This window comes from Genypterus blacodes, unplaced genomic scaffold, assembly GCF_046128005.1.
Source record: "Genypterus blacodes isolate CSIRO-AG114 ecotype Tasmania unplaced genomic scaffold, CSIRO-AGI_Gbla_v1 ptg000015l_1, whole genome shotgun sequence".
NCBI lineage: Eukaryota > Metazoa > Chordata > Actinopteri > Ophidiiformes > Ophidiidae > Genypterus > Genypterus blacodes.
The window spans coordinates 5,795,001-5,815,000 of NW_027466829.1; the positions used below are offsets into that span (position 1 = coordinate 5,795,001).

The 20,000-nt window shown below is 45.8% G+C and overlaps 2 protein-coding genes across 4 annotated transcripts in view; one reads left to right on the plus strand and one right to left on the minus strand.

Moving 5' to 3' along the window:
• The window catches only part of myrf (myelin regulatory factor), a 17,546-nt gene extending 14,877 nt beyond the window's left edge, over positions 1 to 2,669 (minus strand). For both annotated transcript variants that reach the window (XM_076140710.1, XM_076140709.1), the window contains exon 1: positions 2,240 to 2,669. In XM_076140710.1, the coding sequence (XP_075996825.1) occupies positions 2,240 to 2,285 (46 nt within the window). In that variant the 5' untranslated portion in view covers positions 2,286 to 2,669. The remainder of the gene's footprint in view (positions 1 to 2,239) is intronic.
• Positions 2,670 to 6,784: 4,115 nt separating this feature from the next.
• Positions 6,785 to 20,000, plus strand: part of eps8l2 (EPS8 signaling adaptor L2) — a 16,334-nt gene continuing 3,118 nt past the window's right edge. Inside the window, exons 1-12 of one of the 2 annotated variants that reach the window (XM_076140754.1) lie at positions 6,785 to 7,041; positions 10,584 to 10,634; positions 11,282 to 11,328; positions 14,438 to 14,502; positions 15,671 to 15,832; positions 16,193 to 16,342; positions 16,451 to 16,530; positions 16,627 to 16,736; positions 16,818 to 16,894; positions 17,003 to 17,129; positions 18,783 to 18,871; positions 18,977 to 19,051. In XM_076140754.1, coding sequence (XP_075996869.1) covers positions 10,600 to 10,634; positions 11,282 to 11,328; positions 14,438 to 14,502; positions 15,671 to 15,832; positions 16,193 to 16,342; positions 16,451 to 16,530; positions 16,627 to 16,736; positions 16,818 to 16,894; positions 17,003 to 17,129; positions 18,783 to 18,871; positions 18,977 to 19,051 — 1,017 coding nt within the window. In that variant the 5' untranslated portion in view covers positions 6,785 to 7,041; positions 10,584 to 10,599. Of the gene's footprint in view, positions 7,042 to 10,583; positions 10,635 to 11,039; positions 11,329 to 14,437; positions 14,503 to 15,670; positions 15,833 to 16,192; positions 16,343 to 16,450; positions 16,531 to 16,626; positions 16,737 to 16,817; positions 16,895 to 17,002; positions 17,130 to 18,782; positions 18,872 to 18,976; positions 19,052 to 20,000 lie in introns of those variants that run through there. The other variant, XM_076140753.1, reaches the window with a different exon arrangement.

Consider the following 20,000-nt stretch of genomic DNA (forward strand, 5'->3'; position numbering starts at 1 on the left):
TAAAGTTTTTATAGTTTTGCAAATTAAAGTTGAGTCTAGTGAGTGACGATTCAGAACACACAACAGCAACTAGAAGCAACTAGAAGTGACTAGAAGCGACTAAACCTCCGCCAAGGCCCAACAGGTCTGGAAACGATTCACTCCTCCAGATTCTGATGGTTGGTTGGTTTCTTTGTCTAATTTCTCTTTCCTGGTTGTGTTGAGTGACGGCGTGACAGAAGGTTCACAACATGTTGATCAATCAGGACGAACCGAACACACACACGGAGGAAAACACAGAGGTTGTAAATGTCAACGTGTGTCGTGCGTGTGAGTAACTGTTTGTTTGAGCGAGTGTAAGCGAGAGAGAGAGAGAGAGAGAGAGAGAGAGAGAGAGAGAGAGAGAGAGAGGGTCAACAGGCCGGTGTCACTCCACCCTGAGTCTGCACTATCTCACCTCCTGGGCCCGTCTGCTCACTGTCACTCTAATGGAGTCGGAGGGAGAGGGAGAGAGCGAGGAAGGCCGAGCCGCAGCCTCACCTCATTGTGTTTTAACAGCCAGCGCGGCTATGCCAGGAATGTGCGACGTGCATTAGGCTGCATGTATACATATTTCACTAATCCGATCAAACCTCAGCAAACCAGCTCTGTAACTGTGTGTCCGTGTCTCCTCTTTATACAACCGCATGCACACACACCAGGCACTAACGACCTCATCGCTGGAGCCCTCTGGGTTTGCTCACGGCTCTCTCACTCTGACCTGCTTGCTTTCTCACTATCACTCTGTTTTTCTGCCTCACAAAGACACAAAGTCCACCATCTTGAAGTCCTGCGTTGGCGTTTGATATCCCTTGACCGCTCACTTTGCTTGGCGAGGCACTTTGGCGATGACTTCTGTCGTGTTTACGCCATTTCCTCCAACAACACAGTGGAGGCAGCACCTACTGTACACTTCCCCCTGGACAAGTTGACATTTTAGTGGAAGCAGAGTGGCTGAAATAAAGCCAAAGTAAGAACATCTCTCGCACTCCCAAAGCAAGAATGTAAACACACTAAATTCCTGTCAGAATGGCAAGGAACCCCTGACAGTCATGGATGTCTGTGTATATCAGAGTCAACGCTCTGTGTATACGATAATAAAGTGTTCAGTCTCTGCACAGATAACTTATTATACATAAACCAAGCGTGTGTGTCTTCATGTGCACTTGACTCCTCCTGGACACTTGACTTGAGGTTTCTCACTGAACTTTGAATTAACAGCGTGTAGAGATTTAGTGAGGTTGTTAATCACAGCCAGGTGACAAAGCTTCAAAACAAACGTAACAAACGGTGCTACCGACATCTATAACAACACCTCCACCTGAGAGATTTACTACCAGACAGAGAAGATTGATCTATTCTGATGATTTGGTCAAACTGGGACCAAGCAAAACTCATTTATAGGCTCATTTTTAATTGTTTACTTAAATTTGAGTTAAGGTCATAATTTATATCCCAGCATGTGTGTGTGTGTGTGTGTGTGTGTGTGTGTGTGTGTGTGTGTGTGTGTGTGTGTGTGTGTGTGTGTTTGTTTGCCTGGCTGTCATCCACTCACCTCTGATTAAACCCTACACACTCTTCCATCACTGCTTGATATCAAACATGCCTGTGTCCGTCTTCACACACACCTTGTGCCACAGTCATAGCCCACTTTAAACACACACACACACACACACACACACACACACACACACACACCATTTATCTTGACTTGAATTCCTCCAGTACTCCCACTCTCACCCCACCTTCCTCCACCTCAGGATTCCCCCTTTTTGCTTGATCTGTTACCCATCAGCAGCACTTTTGCTCCCTCCTGCATTTTGACTTTGTTGTTAAAGCCGAAAAAGCCACAGAAAGAAACTTGAAGAGGTGAACAGAGACACGAAATGATCTCTAAATATAACAAATTATATCATTAAAGCTATTAAAAGGTTATTAATCTGGGTTCTTTGGGTTGTTATGGTAGTTTAACACAAGTTTACTGACATCACACCGCAAAACTGGAACAGTGGAAGAGCTCTCACTCACACACACACACACACACACACGCACATTCAGCATTTTTTTGTCCCTTTTATGAGATGAAAACAAATTCTTTAGGAGTCAAACTGATAGTGAACACGTCACCCACCTGCCTCCTCACACACTTCTCTTTTATGGGTAAAACATCTCAACACTGCGCATCTCCAACACAAATCTTAAAGAAAAGTCTCGTTCTTACCTTCAAAGAACCTCTGTAGAGCTTCCGTCTCATCTACCACGTCCATCCTAGCGGGTCCCACTTAAAAAATCCATGAACGTTCCCCCCCACGTCCGAACGGAATCTATTCGGATCGGGGAAAACTTTCACACAAACATCACGGAATCCAGATCAAAACTTCTTCTTCTTCCTCCTCCTCCTCCTCCTCTTCTTCCTCTTCTTCTAGTCGCGTCGTGACGCATAAATCCAAAACCTTTGCCTTGTTCAACTAGAATGGATCAACTTCAGTGACGCGGTGATAAAGTAACTTTCTTTAATGAACGGAGGATCTGAGCTTCAGGCGCACCTTCTCCTCTGCGCCCCTCAGCCACATACTCACACACACACACACGCGCTCATACACACACACACACGCTCTCACTCCAGCATCAACCACCAGAGGAAAACACCGGGAAAGTCTCAAGTCTTTTTTTTTTTTTTTTTTTTTCTTTAAATGTTGTTGTGCGTGAAAGTTTCCTCCCCGACTCTGAGTCCCTGGAGCTGCTTCTCTTCCTCCTTCTCTTCCTCCGTCTCTTCCTCCTCTCCCTCCCTCGTTGTGCAGCAGAGAGTCGGAGGAGAGCAGTTGAGGAGGCGCAGGTGAGGGATGAGCCGCACAAAAACACACAATGCCCTGTTTCTGTATCTATGGTAACCAATACTGCTTAAGTATGTTTACAAGTATTTTAAAGTCTTATATACCTCATATTGTGTCACGTCATGTAGAATAAAACATAATTTAAAGGGGATAAATATATTTTCTTTTACTAAAACTGCTTCTTTAAATACATTTGTGTCCCTTATGTTGTCTTAAATAACACAAACACAGCAGGAGAGGAGAGGACACCTTGGGAACATTCTGTCAATGGAGACACGATGCTGTCAAATACAGATAAGACATATTGATCCACACCTATGAGTTCTCAGTGGTTCTCATACTGAGGTACTGGGGTCCAGTACAGGGTCCACTGGGTCCTATAGTGAAGAGATGCAGCATATGAAGTTAATCTGTGTTTGTTTTACTTTCTCACACAGATAGTTGACGGCTCAATGCCAAGTTGACATATTTATCAAACGGGGGTCAGCTGTCAGTAAAAGCATGATTGAAACGCTCCTCTGTGGTGTGTGTAAGTGGTTTAAAGGGAACTCTGTGGGCCCGTTAGGACTCTCTCCAGTTTAAACACACACGCAGCAGCAACAGGAGTGTTTTGTGTCAAGGCTTCCCAAGGGGGACCATTTGCAGGAATGATCCATTTCTCTCAACCTTATCAGCTGCGTCCCACCCCCCCTTGTAACAATGCCACTGTGTGCAGCCCCCGCAGCCTTGACGTCCCCCACCACACACCCCCACCCCCACCCCACCCACATGTGTGGTGCTGTTGTGTTGTCTTGTTCCCCCACAGCTGGAGCATCTCTCTCTCTCTCCGTCCCCCTCCTCTTATGCTTTTCCTCCATTCACCCCAAACAACGCCTCCGTTCTTTCAGACTTCACACTATGCAGATTGTTTCAGAGGACAAGCAAGAAAGAGAAACAGACAGAGGCTGCAGGGGACAATGAAACAGCTGGCTGTGTTACAGCAGTTCATTTGGGTATTCTATATTTTATCATGTCATGTAAGGCTGTGAGTAGCTGTGTGTGTGTGTCTGTCTGTCTGTATGAGTATGTGTGCATGTGTGTGTGAGTTCTCTGGATGCATTTAAATCGTATAACACATTTTTGTGAATGTGTATGTGTGAATATGTGTGTGTCACTCTGAGGACTAAACTCTATTTACAGAGTTATAGAGGCATATAATGACATAAATAGAGCAAAATACCATAACAAATCATTACAGGGACTAAAATGTGCGTTGGTGTTTTTCTAAAGACATATTTCTGTGTTTTATTGCAGAAACTTTGTTCATCAAATGGCCTTACTTTAATTTTCACAATATTTTTGATGGATTTTACCGTGGTTGTAGTTCACCTTCCAGCCAGTAGATGGAGACGTTCATCTCCTTTGGTTAGAACATGTCAAAGAAAAAGAGAGGAAAACATGAATCAAAGTTAAAGGAAGAATCAGGAAGATGGACGCTCCAGTGTGTAAAGACAATACACATCTGATCAACAAAACTACACTGTAGCGAATAACAGTAACGGGGTTTTGTTGCGTCTTTGTGACTTCAAACGATGAAGCGGATGTTGGGGCGTGTTTCCGCGCACTGTGACTTTCACGGTAAAAGCTCGGTTCTGCAGACCGTAGCTGTCCGGAATTTGCTGAATAGTTTGTAGGTGTTACTTCAAATTGCTGTTTTATTCCGTTTTATTTTATCACATTAGTTTTTGATAACTAGTTACGATCTGATTTTTGTGACATCTTAAAAGGAGATGATCGAGATTTTATTAGGAGGATATCGTTTCACTTCCTTTTAGGCCATTTTCATTTTTAGAAGAAAGAGAACATTTTAATGCATTTTAATCACAACATTGTGTCTTGTGCCTTTGCTGTATATGCTGCTTACTGCACATTGCAATGGAAAAATGTAAATGCAAAGACAATTCCATGACCTTTGACCCTGTGGATTACTGTGAGTGTGCGGTGGAGATGGAGGCCTATGATACTATCAGTCTGTCAGTCTGGCAGGGTGAAGAGTCACGCCGTCAGCCCCCAGCAGTCCTCCCTGCTTCCAGGTTGACGTCACCATCACCAGTCTGCACCTGCTGGGTGCCAGTGGCCTACTTACATCATTGTGGCGAAGGTTTCACCCGGATCGTTCCACTCTCACTGCTCGTTATCACAGCCACTGAATAATAAACCTGCTGACCACACGGACGCATTATTAGATTATTCAACACCACGGCCCGATTTAGACAAGGTCATATGCCGGCATAAATTATACAAATGATGTGACAATGTCTGGTGTCAAATGCAGACACACACTTCATTATTACGTAGCGAGACCGCTCCACTCGGCTTATGTATCAGTTATTTTGATTGACAAGATATTTCCAGGCAATTAGCGTCTCATACTTGTGTTTGGCACGGCCTGGCTGCACTGAGTTCTCCTTTTGTGTGTGCTTTTGTTCTCCAATGAAATAAGTTCTGGTTCTTAGGGACCGGTGTGAATTATTGATGTGTGTGTGGCATTCATCAAAGTGTTACTGTATACCTCCTACAGCGCCGTCACACACTCACATTTTCCTCGCAAGACACAACCGAGAAACACGTCCGATCTCTTATTCTGAAGGATGCAGAATGATGCAGATGGCGGTAAGACGTTCATAAATCCATGTGGATGCTGGTTGAAGAATAAAACGTTCCTCATTCTCTGCAAAACAGGAATTATGTGTAGGAAAAATAAAGGCGAGGTATTATGACAAAATAAGAGATGTTGTTCTTTAAAGATCAAAGCTTTCTGTTTTGGGTCCATTTATTCATTTTGGCTGAAGAGTTTTATGTAATGAAGCTTGAAATCATTGTTTTCCAGTAGAGGGCAGAGGTGTTTCAGTAATGAGCTGAAGTGTGAGTGAAGGACCTTGAGGGCTCAGATGAGAGTGAGCACACACAGTACAGTAGGTCAGGCATGTAATCCTCCAACTTTCCACTCCAATCCATAACATTCTTTCAGTTGTAGTACAAGCCGCTCTATAGTACCACAGATCTGAACGACATACGGCTCAAGAGTGTTGGATTAAAGCTGTACTCACTTGGGAATTAAGGCTTTTAGTTTAGCTCCTCTATCTTTTAACTGCAAGGTCAAACCAGCACTGAGGGTTAAAGCTTTATTCTTAACTTAAAATCAACAGTAACACCTGAACGTTCCCCCTTCATCAGGACGTTTCTCAGCCCTGACAGCCGCAGTTAATAATCAAACCAAACTCAAAGGTTTCCAAAGTAACCGGCCTCCAAACAAACCCCGTTTCTGCTTGCGGCCCCAGCCTGAGTGGCGGCGGTGGCGGAGGCGAGGACGCAGCGGAGCACAGGTGCATTTCACCCAACCAGCGAAGGGACACACTGACGACGACACTAAAGCTGGACACTGAGTCCTCTTTCCTCCCAGGAACTGACACTGAAACCTGGGCAATGTTCCACACTGTTGCTCCTCTTTCAATCACCTTGTTGAATCCAGCTCCTTTACACCAGAGGCTCCTTTGAACCTGTGTCAATAAAAGCTTTAAATAAAGTTAGTTTGGTCTCAATTAAACAAGAGCAATAAAGTATAAACATGTATTTTTATTGCTATGTAAATATGTGTGTGTGTGTGTGTGTGTGTGTGTGTGTGTGTGTGTGTGAGTGTGTGTGTGTGTGTGTGTGTGTGTTTGTACCACATCTCAGCATTTCAACCTCAGTGTGTTTGCACAAAAGGGTTGATATTCTGTGTGTGTGTGTGTGTGTGTGTGGCTGTGTGTCTGTGTGTGTGTGTGTGTGTGTGTGTGTGTGTGTGTGCTCTCACCATGCGCGAGAGCTCCAGCCGCAGCAGCAGCAGCAGCCCACCCACTCCCACTGAGTGTCCGCGGCTCCTCCCCTCAGCTTGGGTTACCTGCACAGGCTCCGGTCGCTCACCTGAACGAGCCGCCGCGTCTTGCGAACCACCGGTAACTCGCGTCGGTGTCGGACTGCAACCGAATACCGAAGCCTCATTTTTTCACCCCAGGACTTTAAGGCGATATCGACGCTTTGCGGTGTGGAGTTTATTTGTTTGTCTGTCTGTCTGTCTATCCGTCTGTCTGTCTGTCTGTCTGCAGGCTGTGATGGCAGGCTGATGGTTCAGTTTGTCACTTTGAGCATCAACGTCCGAAAATACACCGTGAGTTTCCTTTTTCTTTCTTTCTTTCTTTCCTTCTTTCTTTCTTTCCTTCTTTCTTTCTTTCTTTCTTTCTTTCTTTCTTTCTTTCTTTCTTTCTTTCTTTCTCTTCTCTAAAGTGACATACAATTAGCTGCACAAGGCTCAGTGTGATGCTCATGATGATGATGATGATGATGTGTTGTTTAATTACGTGACTAGAGAATGTGACTTTCTAACCCATTCACATTGTTGATGTTCTTCTCCTTCTGTTGTAACACATCCGTGCAGTTGAGTGAATCCCATTATAAGCTCGTACTAATTCAGCTGTGAAGAAGAAAGCAGTTCTAACTGTGTGTCGCTCACATGGACTTATGTTCTGCTGTATTCAAGCAGAAAATCCCGTCCAACTGAAAGGAGAAACACACTGTTTATGTCTGATGTAACACACACACACACAGCCTTAATTACAGTGGCTGAGCTGAGATGTGAGTGGTGTGTGTGTGTGTGTGTGTGTGTGTGTGTGTGGTTCCAGAGAGGCTTCATTATGGACTTTATTCTGCATTAACATAGCAGCTACATGATCATTACTGCGCTCACATTAGAGAGTCACATCTTCATATTCTTCATGGAGTTCAGTCATTGTTGCCAGCGTGGGTCAAATGAATCCATTGTGGACAAATTGGGATTTTGTTGGTGAAACCTGAGCTGGTTTCTTGTGCTGCCTCTCAGTGCCTTGATTCAGAGGAAGCACTCAAGCTGCACACGGGTGCTGCTCATATCAATCTGCAAACAGCAACATCAGCTGTCATAACAGCACCATGAGACGGATGGATGGCTCCAAATACATAAACTCACATGAGTGTTATTGCTTCCCAAATGCTCATTCAGGAGCACAGGGTAAAGTTCACATCATCAAGCTCCTTTTGTTTCATTGCAATAACCAAACTGTCTCTGGTTCTGCACTGCAACAAGGTTAAACCAGTTTGAACGCCTGTGATCCGGCTGAAAGGCTTTTTGTTTAATGCAATATTATTAAAAACCTGGCTAAAATAAATAACAGGCCCAGCAGATGGAACTCAGACTTGTACAAACACTGCTGAGTCTATTTCAGCATTACTGTTGCCGGCCAATAATGATTATTCTTGTTTGCGTTCCACTCCCGCTTTGTGTCACGCACCTTTGTCTGAGCTCAGGTGTGTTACTGTGTGTGTTACTGTGTGTCCCACTGAGTCACTGAGTCATCCAATCCAGCCAATGGATGGACCGCATGTCCCTGAAACACGCTCCTGATGTTTACTGAGTCAGACCTCCTGCTGAGCGGCTTTGTACTCACAGTTATTGTAATATTGCTTTGGAGGCATATAGTCTATTATAGTGTTTTTATAGTGTTTATATCATATTTATTTGTAGTAATATAGAGTATTTCCAGCTCTGTATTTTAAAGTTATTAATTATTCAATGATTCAACTGAAAGATTGAGCCTTTGTTTCATCAAAAGAGGATTTATTTTTGTTACAATCTAGGATCTGAAATGACAAAATGCTGCCTTTCACTTTCAAAATGATATTAGAGAAAGCGAAAACAGATCTTTAAGAGTAGAGATGATTGATGTCTGGTCTGAGCCGTGAGTCTGATCGCTGTAACGTCACAGCAGACGCACTCCAACGTCTCGTGAGCGGCGTGAACACAGAAACTACAACACTCGTCTAACCTCATTCCACTGAATATGACAATCAAAACACTCCAGAATAAATCAGAAGCTGTTCATATTCAAATCCTGCTCACTGGTTTACTTTGATTAGAGTCATTGTGAGGCCGTAATTGCGTTTGAATAAAGGGGTTTGTTATTGAACAATAAGCAGCTGGGCTTGTGTAGCAAAGAGGTGTGCAGTGGGATCACAACACACGACACCTAACCTGCCCTGCCCCAGCTTCACCTCGCTCCTGAAACCTGGCGCCCGGCCAGGGAGGCGAACAATAGCGTGGAGAGAAGATGACCACAGAGATAAGAGCAGAAAGAGGAAGTCGACCTCTTGTGCAGGCTTGACTGACTGAAGTAAATACGACTCCTCTGTATCCGACCGCTGTTTTTGTTGCGTCTTTTGTTTTGTTAGCTAACTTTTTGTGGCTTGGCCTACAAACAGGGCACACAGAGCAGAACGAGTGTGTTTGCCTGTGGCGCCGCCTTAATCAAAGCATATCAAGTATCTGTGTATCATAATGAGATGATGTAACTGTGACTTTGGTCCTGGCTATGAAAGTTGATGACATCTCATTTGATAGGAGAGCTCATCTTCAGATTATGATGAAGATCAAAGGAGCATTAGATTATCAACTGGGCAGGATTGAGTTTATGATCTGTTTATGATAAGAGCCACTAACCAAACCTGTGACTGTCACAAATGGAACAGAACGGAGCTGTGACTGTGACTGCGTGCGTCCCAAAGAGACAAAGAGAGGTCAGCGTCTCAGAGTTTGGGTTGTTCTCTCACAGCTCTTCCTCTCGCCGTTGACACAGGATCTAAACTCTCCGTGACAATCAATAATACAAACTTCATGCCATCCTTAAAGAGAGACATGGCTCTTTGGTGTCTAAAGTTCACCTCAGGTAAAAGGTGATTAGACAGGGGTCAAAGTTAAACACCGGACACTTAAGCTATGGACTCTCAAACCCTTATCAGCACTTATATTTCAAGGAACGATAAGACACTTAAGTCATCGTCAAGGAAAGCAAACTGATCCTGCTGATGTTGTGTGAGAGGCCGTTATGGTGCGGCGTTACGCACCGAGACGCCTGGAGCCTTGGCTTGTGTCTTACATAACTTCATTAGTGCGACTCTACGGTCTGGGAGGGGGACGATGTGTGGGAAAACGTTTGTTTGTCTCAGTTTCTTAATCTCTCCAACCGACTGTAGCTGCAGCTCTCAGTTACACTTTGGTTTGCTGGGTCCAGAACACATCCTGATGAATGAAATGCAGCTCGGTGCACAGACGCAGTTATCGGCAGAGCGGCTCTCATTACACAGAGCTTCATCCACCTGCTGTCTTCTCTTTTGTCCCAGAGCTGTCCCCAGACTGGGCTGCAGCACAGGACACACACCTGCACCTGCGTCTGTGCCCCACTTTACTCTGCTCTGACCTGGATTCTCTTAACACACACATAAACACACACACAGCTTTATGACTTAAGATGATCCAATTCACCAAAATGTAAATCAACATTGTGATATTAAAATGTACAATGAAGTCGCTGCAGCTGAATCAGACGGAGCAGAAGCTTTATCCTCTCTATAAACTATATTTAGACTTTAACGTTTAAGAGGCTTAATTGTGGACGCTGATGTCATTAAGGTGAAGAGTAAAAACAACAACGTCTATTTTTAAATCTGTCTCTCAAGCAGCACCACTGTGTGATATCTGATTGACTTCCATTTGTGTTTGTTGTTTGGGTGAAAAATGTCTCTTTCACCCGTCCCGCCCACACACACACACACACACACACACACACACACCCTCTCTCTGTCTCTCGTCACATTCTCACCCGCTCTATCTCTCCCTGGCAGGTGGATGTCTTAAATCATGAGTATCCAGGGACCTCAGTCGAGGCAGGCCAAGTGAGTGTCGCACACACACACACACACACAAACACACACACATTCCTGCCCCCTCACACCTGTTTACCTTTCTGTGGGTTAGGTAACAGGGCCACATCCCCGGTTACTGTCGCACAGACGCAGGAGAATCACTAACACAGTGTGTGTGCGTGTGTGTGTGTGTGAGAGTTGCCTGTGGGTCAGGGACCTCAGGCACAGAGCAGCTCTGTTGAGAACTGTTTGCTTTGCCTGGGTTCCTGGCTCCAGTCCCTCTTCCTAACCCCCCTCCTCGCTCTCCCCCTCTCTCTCTCTCTCTCTCTCTCTCTCTCTCTCTCTCTCTCTCTCTCTCTCTCTCTCTCTCTCTCTCTCTCTCTCTCTCTCTCTCTCTCTCTCTCTCTCTCTCTCTCTCTCTCTCTCTCTCTCTCACCCTGACTGGTCCATATGCTTTGAATCTCAGGCTAATCTCCCCCAGTCCCGGCCAGCCTGCTAGGACTCAGCCCGTATATCACTCCTGCTCCTGCTCCTGTGTGTGTGTGTGTGTGTGTGTTTGTGTGCTTGTTATTGATGAGACAGTGACATTGTGGGACTTGCAGAGGGTTTGAGACAGACAGGGAGAAGATGAAGGGTGCACAGCGTAAACCGCTCTCCTCTTCTTCTTGTCATTGCAGTGGAGTGGCCAGATCGGACAGCAAGATCAGCGCCAAGGCCCTCTACGGTAAGAGAAGAGTGGAGAGAGAGAGGAGTCACACACCTGCAGCTCTTTCTGTGATGTGATCTGTGATATATATCTGTGCAGCTTTGACTGGCTTGTTTACTTTGTGTGTTCTTCCTGATTGTTCCATCTTATTTCCATAATCAGTTACCTGACAGGCTGAGAGTGTTAAAGCTGTGAGGCTCCCATGTGTCAGCAGCACTATAACTGAGTTTGTTAGGCAAATGGACTTGGGACAGGAAACGCAGCGCTCTCACTCACTGTGCTATGATGCGATGACCATTCAGCCTTGCATGACGATCATAATCCTCTGCTCTGCACACACTGATAAGCGGGGGCCAAGGTCCCAGCCAGGGGCCGCATCCTGCTCAGACTGCTGACTCCTACATATGGAGGGGGCGGAATGGGGTCGGGGGGGGCCAGGGGGGAGGCCGGGCCGGGGCCCCTGTAGAGTTTGTGCCGGGCCTGCACACCACACTGGCACTGTTTATCTGAGTTGTTGTGTTTGCGTCCGTTTTGTCTTTGTATTCTGTGTGTGTGTCTGCTTCTCTATCAACACAGTCGAGCCGGTTGCCATGGTGAAGTCATTAGCGTCTTTATTAGTTAATCTGGGCGGTCGAGTTGTGACTTGACACTTGCTGTACTTGGCTGTGGCATACTTTGTGCCAGGGTGTGTTTGGGGACTGTAATGTGCAGGGCGTGCCTGTTTTCACTCAGTGGTTGGAACAGGGTGGGGATGCTCGTGTGTGTGTGTCGCAGGTGAATAAAAGAAGCATTGAGAGGCGGAGAGGAAGAGGCGGACTCTGCCTCTCTCTCACGTTTGGTCCTCCCTCAGCTGCCTCAGGCGTGAGCTCACTGGTCCCTGCCTGCACCTCCTTCCACACACACACACACACACACACACACACACACAACATAGAGGAGCATTGTACAGCATATTTATACGCCTGAACACAAACCTACAGGAACATATGAGAGGACGAGCGGCACCGATCCAGATTCAGAGTGACAGATGATGACATTCCAGGGATGCAGAATGTTCCTCAGCCATCTGACTGGAGGCTTTATGTGTCTGTGAAACATTTCTGTGCTCTAAGTCATCCAAATATCCACATGACAGAGAGTTACTGAACCCTCTGGTGTGATCTCTGTGAAACACCCCGCTGTCTGTGAGATGAGGCTGTGTGATTTTCCACCCATCCTGTGTGGCAGATGGTCACCGCTACCTTCTCACCGCAGGACGGCTGGGAAGCAATATGTCTGTCCTCTGAGTAGAGACCAGAGTGGACCACAGAGTCCGGGCATTTGGGCTTTAATACTAAATAAACAGGCAGAGAATGAAGAGGAAAAGTCACGGCTTCATCTCTCAAATGCAAAACTCAGCAACAGTGCGGCAGAACAACAGAACATCGATGCAAATCCAGCTGCAGGTCTTTATCACCTTTAGACTGGAGAGGAGAGTTAGGGGCCATAAGCAGCACACACACACCAGACTCACCTTCCCTGGAACCTGAGCAGCCAGCAGCTTCCTCCAAATCTCCCAGATGTTATTGTCCTCGATCAACAAATTGTGATGTGAACCTAAGAAAAATGAGAGAAATTGCTTTAGGGTTGGAATTCTCTTTGTCTCGTCCAGAATCTTAATGCGCCGCCTTTATTATCAAACGTGATTAAGACATTAAGAATACATGCTTGCTTCTGAATGGAGTTCAAATATGAGAGGTGCCTTCATGTGTGTGTAAGGAGCAGGTATGTGTGTGTGTGTGGGTGTGGATCTGTTTAGATTGTCTGATTGATCAGAGACAGATCCATGTGTGTGCCTGGTCTCCGTGTTCAGAGCCCATCTGCCTGCTAAGTGGCTCTTATTGCAGGAGCCATGGCGAGGCCGTGAATTGATTGGCGTAAATGTGAGTCATCAATAAGACATGAAGCCGGCTCGACTTTCACGCAGACACCTGACGCCCGGCTCGCCCCTGCAGGGAGGGAAGGGGCCCAAAGGAAATGGCGGAATCAGGAATGACGAAGGCGCGCGTCGTGTTGTAGAGTGAGGGCAGAGAGGCGCCGCTTCAGTCCTCATTTATACGTCTAATGTCATAAAGTACGGAGGGAAACACATGAGAAAGGAGTCATCTGAGGCTGGAATGTGCTGCTTCGGTCCTTGACACAGTTTGGTTGGGCAGGCAGAGGGACACAGAGCGACACACAGAGCTGCGTGTTGACTCTGTTGGGTGGGGGACAGATAGCGATCTGATATGAGCTCTGGCAGTGGCGTTGATGGGAACAAGCTCTCATTTACCTCTGATTCTTACCTGCTGACTGTTCACCTGGACAACAGACACACTGCCTCTCCTCTCCAAGAGTCCAACCTGAGTGACACGGCCCATTAGTGGTACGCAAACGCTTATTTACAGTACCGTCAGCAAAGATCTATTGACCTTGATCAATGTCCCTGTAAAACTAACAAGCATAAAAGTGACTAACAATGAGGAAAGAGTGTTTACGACTGACTGAGCACTTTGCAAATGTGGTCACTGAACTTTGACCCTTGAGGCAAATCTGTGCCGTGGATAGAACAAAAAAAAAGCTTTTTGCCAACATGATATGAGGTCAGAGAGGCTTTGATATGAGATGTAATGATTAACCCTGCAGAGGTGTGTGTGTGTGTGTGTGTGTGTGTGTGTGTTTGCATGTCGCCTGCCTCTCCGGTGTGAACTAAAGATTGTGCTGGAAGATACCAAAGCATGTCAGATGTTCCACATGCGACACATTGTGCGCAGGGACGATATCGGCTCTAATCGCTGGAGCTCTGGATGAATACCCTCACAACATCCCGTCTGTCTGTCTATCTGCCTGTCTGTCTGTCTGTTCTCATCACTTCCTTATTGCTCTTCTCGCTCACGCTGCTCCTGCCAGTCTGCACGTTACAGGCAGCGCCTTCACCTCACAGATCAGTCGGCTGCCACACACCTACACACACACACACACACACACATACAGACTCAACATGTGGGCTTTAGGTCAGTGGCACCCCTGCTTGTTTACAGAGGATTTAACTGGAACACACTGTGGATTTCCCGTTCATGTCTCTTTGTCTTTGTTATCTCACAAACAGAACAGAGGAAGAAATACTCCAACTCCAACTTCATCATGCACGAGACGTCGCAGTATCATGTGGAGGTAAGACACTCTCACGCTCTGTTTCTGTTTCCCACAGGAACAAAACTTACAAACCATCCTTTATAGACTGTTTTAAAATGACCAGTTAATTAAAACATAATAATGGAATAAATAGAAAGCCTGGAGAAAACAAAACCCCATCAGATCATTTGTACTCAATTAAATACACATAATTAACATTTATTAAATCTAAAGAATCTCATGACACTGTGCACACTTCACACTGTGACCTGTTGATTTAAATATGAATATATGAATATGTCATTCAAACCTTTTTGTGACGGATGTGAACTTATCTCAGACTTATTCAGTAAAATCAGTGAGTTCATATTAAAATCTTATAACTAACACACCTTCCCTCACTACTGTAAACATTGGAAATACTGAAAAATGCTGTTTACAAATAGCATCGTTGAGTTTTTATATGTAGAAGTGTTAAAAGCCGAGTTCTTGAACGTCACATCGTCTTGTTCTCTCTACTTCGAAGATTACACAAAGTTAATGCTTTGATTGCGTGATAAGTGTTGCCGTGACACACTGTGTGAGAGGGACGGTGTTGAACTCTGTCCTGCGTTTAGCGTGGGCAGGACTCAGGTTTAAATGCCTCCCTGTTATCACGCAGAAACAGATAATGGCAGATAATAGCAGCACACGCAGAGCAATCAAAGTCAGATCAGATTTCCCTGCACCTCTCTGTCCTCACTGCAGCCCATTGTTCACCGGGCCAGAGTGCTGCTTTTGCATGTTTTAGCCAAGTAAATAAAAAGCAGACTTGACGTTAGAACATACCTCACATACTTAGATAAGGTCCCCACTTAGCAGGAAGTCGCCTGCTAACTCCAAACCCGGGGAGAAACCCCAGTTTGTTTTTTATCATCTGCCATCAAAGTGATAATAACACGGCTGACCAGGTCTCCATGGTGATGAGGGATACACACCTCAAGGAAGCTCTGGAGGTTTATTGTCCTGACATACTGGAACTTTGTGGACATAGTTACAGGTTGTGTTGTGTCATCAACATTGTGGTAGAGTTGCAGTGTTGTGTTTCACTTTCATCACTGAGCTCCAGCCTCTAATCGTTTATAATCATAATCACTGATAAGATTGCGATGATCTAAACTGATACATTTATCTAAACTACCCACAACAACCTGTTTCTGTTCGGCAGCATCTCTCCACCTTCATCATGGATAAGACAGAGTCCATCATCACGGTGGACGACGCCATCAGGAAACTGGTCCTCCTGGATTCAAAAGACAAGATCTGGACTCAGGAAATGCTCCTGCAGGTCACCGACAAGGCGGTGAGGCTGCTGGACTGCGACACACAGGTATGGCACACACACACACACACACACACACACACACACACACACACACACACACACACACACACACACTCACTTATCTGCAGTAGTCAAACATGTGAGGAATGAAAGTAAACAGTGCGACCTCTCTCAGGCATCGACCCGTCTAATCTCTCAGACCGACTCTGCTGACATTAATGTTTGACTCAAAAAGCTGATAACTGTGCAGGAGGTGACAGGAAGAAATATGACTCAAAATCAGATGGTTATTGTGACTCACTCTAATGAAAAACACAAACTATTAGACCTGAAATAAGACATTTCAGCCGGCTCTGTAGTGTGATTGAGATGACGTCGCTCTAATCCTCTGCTGTGTTCCTGTAGGAGGAGTTAGAGAACTTCCCCGTTTCCACCATCCACCTGTGCCAGACGGTGCTGAACCAGACGCGTTACTCCTCCGTGCTGCTGCTGGTGTGCCAGGACAACGAGCAGCACAAACCCGACATCCACTTCTTCCACTGTGACGAGGTGGAGGTGAGACTCGCCGCTCAGTGACCTGTCGCTCTCAGCTGTATGAATCTGGATCTGAATCTGAATCATGTCCTCTCTCTCTCTCTGTCTCTCTCTCTCTCTGTCACTCAGGCTGAGATGGTTCATGAAGACGTGGACAGTGCCATCGGAGACAACAAGCACGGGAAGAAGATGAGACTCCAGACGCTAAAGTGAGAAAGGGGACACTGACTTGCGTTTAACTGCGTGTTAACTCGATGTTCTGGCGCGGAGTGTCTCAAATCTTCTTCCTCCTCCTCCTCCTCCAGGATGAATCAGGAGAAGATGAAGCGACACAGGGAGACCATCCTCCCCCCGCCCTCTGCTAAGGCGCCCACCCCTAACCCCAGGAGCCGAGTGGCCGCCACAAGCACGCATAGTGAGAGTCAACATACCTGCAGTCTAAAGGCGTTTAGATCCCTGTGGTTCTGTATTTATCGTTATTGTTTCTTCATTTTAGATGTAGACAGACGAAACTCGGTACAGAATGATGGAGAGTCTCATGAAAACCTGGCCCAGCGCATAGAGAAGGATGTGGTGAGTGTTTACAGGGACTCAGAACATTAAAGCACAACATACACAACAACAACAACAACAACAACAACAACAATCTTTATGCTCAAAACTGCAACGTTTCCTTCTCAGCAAATCCTCAACTGTGCCCTGGATGACATAGAGATCTTTGTGTCGCGGCTGCAGAAGGCAGCAGAGGCCTTTTCTCAGCTCAACCACCGCAACAAGAGTAAGAAGAATAAGAAGAAAGGACCAGCAGGTCTGTCTCCCTTTCTTCTTCTGTGGTGGCATAAACCATACAGCAATATGTCCATATTGCTCACTCTGCCATGTCTGTGTCTCTTTGTGTCCTGTGGCCTGGGACCCTTATCCATTGACGTATGTGTGTGTGTGTGTGTGTTCAGTTCAGGCCTGCAGTAACTTAGTAACACACTACAACTCATTACTCACTACTGAGGTCATATTATTACTTTCTACTGCCTGGCATGACTCAGCAGTGACTTCCTGTTTTATCACCTCCCCACAAAATTGCTGATTTAAATTTATTGTGCCATCATTGCAGTTTATTCTGATAATTACAGTAATTAGATCGATGTTGTGTAAAGATATAAAGGTGGTAATAATAATAGGTGGTAATAGAAAGGGAAGTATTGATGTAGTAATGTTGGCTTAAGATACAAAACAAATCAAGTAAACTCTTCATTTATCTTCCCGCTGCCATTGAACAGCAGTTACTCCTGTGCAAAGTAATAATATAACTGTAACACTCTGCTGAGTAATGTTGCACCACCCAAAGCTGCATCAGTATTGTGATGTGAACATGTGAGGTTCCTCTGCGTAACGTGTTGTCCTTTTCAACACATCTGGAGCATCTGGATGAGTATCTACACCAGCTTAACCCTGAAGGAACACAGAGACAGATGTGCTGAAAATGATGTAACTCCTGTTTACAGTTTCTCAACCTTTTGGGGTCAAGACCTGTAGAGCCGAGCAGAGATGTTTACTTTGAGTTCAGATGAGGCCGTAAGAGAGAAGAGAGAGAGTTCATACGGGGATGGAAACCCCGCAGGAGTCATGGGAAAAAGAAACATCTTGGAATTTCCAAAGATGTTGTTTCTATGAAAGGAAAATGATTCATATGAAGTGTTGATGCCTTCTAATTCCACAGACTAGAGGTTAGATGTGTGTCACCGTGGTAACTGTGTGCGAGGTCATCTGTAGGCCACACTTACATATCGCTTACATCAGGACTAAAGCACAGAGGAAGAATGCCATGCGGTTTGGTTTCTATTCAAATGTCAGAGTAAACATCCTCCTGATTCAGATTTCTTATAAATGAAGTATCAAACTATGAGGATGTGTCTTTTGTAAGGTTTGTATTTCGGTGGTTTCACTTATCTAAGGATGGAGTCTGGTCTGTCTAGTTTAGGTTTTAAAGTCATGGAGCTCTGTGTGATGAAGGTCGATCCATCCACGCTCATGTCAACACAACTGATTGTAACAACAGCTCAGAAAATCAGCTGACCAGCTTTAATTGCTGGGGTCATGAGAATCATCAGGAGCTTTTGGGTCGCGGCCCAGAGAAGGTTGAGTAAACCTGACTGTGCTCTTTCTCAGGTTATTACTTTCTGGGCCAAGGCACAGTGTTTCATGTTCAAAGCTGTTTATTAACTCATCCTCACTGCGGCGCCCACTTTTACACGCCGCAAAGCCTGTTTACAACTTTAACACAGCTTCAACACCAACATTTGCATTAAGCAGGATCCTTTTGTGTGACTGTGCAGCTTGGCCAAAAAAGTGACGACCATGCGTGTGTGTGTGTGTGTTGGGGCGTGGGGTGGGGGGGGCTGTGTGTGGTAACCGTGGCGGCCGTGTGTGGTCATTGCTGCTGGTGTGATGTGCTTGTCTGCAGAGGGCATGCTGACCCTGCGAGCCAAACCCCCCACTGAGGCAGAGTTCATCGACAGCCTGCAGAAACTCAAGCTGGCCCTTAACCTCTTGGTGAGACGCCGCGCCGCCTTAAACTCCCTCTGCCGCCTTAAAGTCGCTCTGCTGCCGCCACACAACTCACCCCCTGTTTTGTTTCTGTCACTGCTCCCCCTGCAGGCCAAACTGAAGAAGCACATACAGAATCCCAGCGCGTCTGAGTTGGTGCACTTTCTCTTCGGGCCCTTGGATTTGGTAAGACACACACACACACACACACACACACACACACACACACACACACACACACACACACACACACACACACACACACACACACACAAACACAGATATAGATCAGTTAGGCAGGTGTATGTGGGTCAAAGCTGTGTTGCAGGAAACGATGTCGTCCTGACTAACATGCTGGTTTTCCTCAATATTAAAAACCATTCTTCCATATCTGCATTATCCTGATGTTTACTCACGCGCCGCCATTGTACCCACCATTGTCGGCGAGTAGCAGCTGACAAGAATGAGTCCTTTAGTGTCGGCTGCAGGTTAAATGCAGAGAATGGGAACAGTTTAGGCTTTGCTTTGTCGCCATCAGAAACATTCCTGTGATTGTTTCTCTGTGAAACGCCACCACACCCTCTGCGTCGCTCTGCTACGCTCTCACCCGACTTGCTTGCGTTAACGGCCGGGGCCCAGTTTCTCCAGCCGCGCCGCCCCGGCCACACCTCCGATACTGCTGGAGGGGAAACGCCGCCAGCTGCCAAACGACGTGGCGATATCCAACAACAGTCGCCTCTGGACGCTCCAAACTCTTTCTAGACCCATAAACTCACTCGCCAGCGTTTGAATCCCTTCCTGTCCATAATTTTCTATTATTCTGTTCACCCCTAATTGTGTATTTATGGTCAAATATCAAAAAGGACACAATGTAAGTGATGTTTGTAGTTTTGTTAACCCTCTATATGGACATAAGAGAAGTTTATTATGCTGCAAGACGGGTTTCCATCCATCTTTTTAAGCTTTTAATCCATTTTCTCTTGTTTCAATCCATCATGATCTCCACCAAACAGGAAGCTATAAATGTTTTAGCGCCACAGCTTCAAGCCAAAAACAAAGAGAGAAAACATCAAACAGTGTGTGTGTGTGTGTGTGTGTGTGTGTGTGTGTGTGTGTGTGTGTGTGTGTGTCTCTT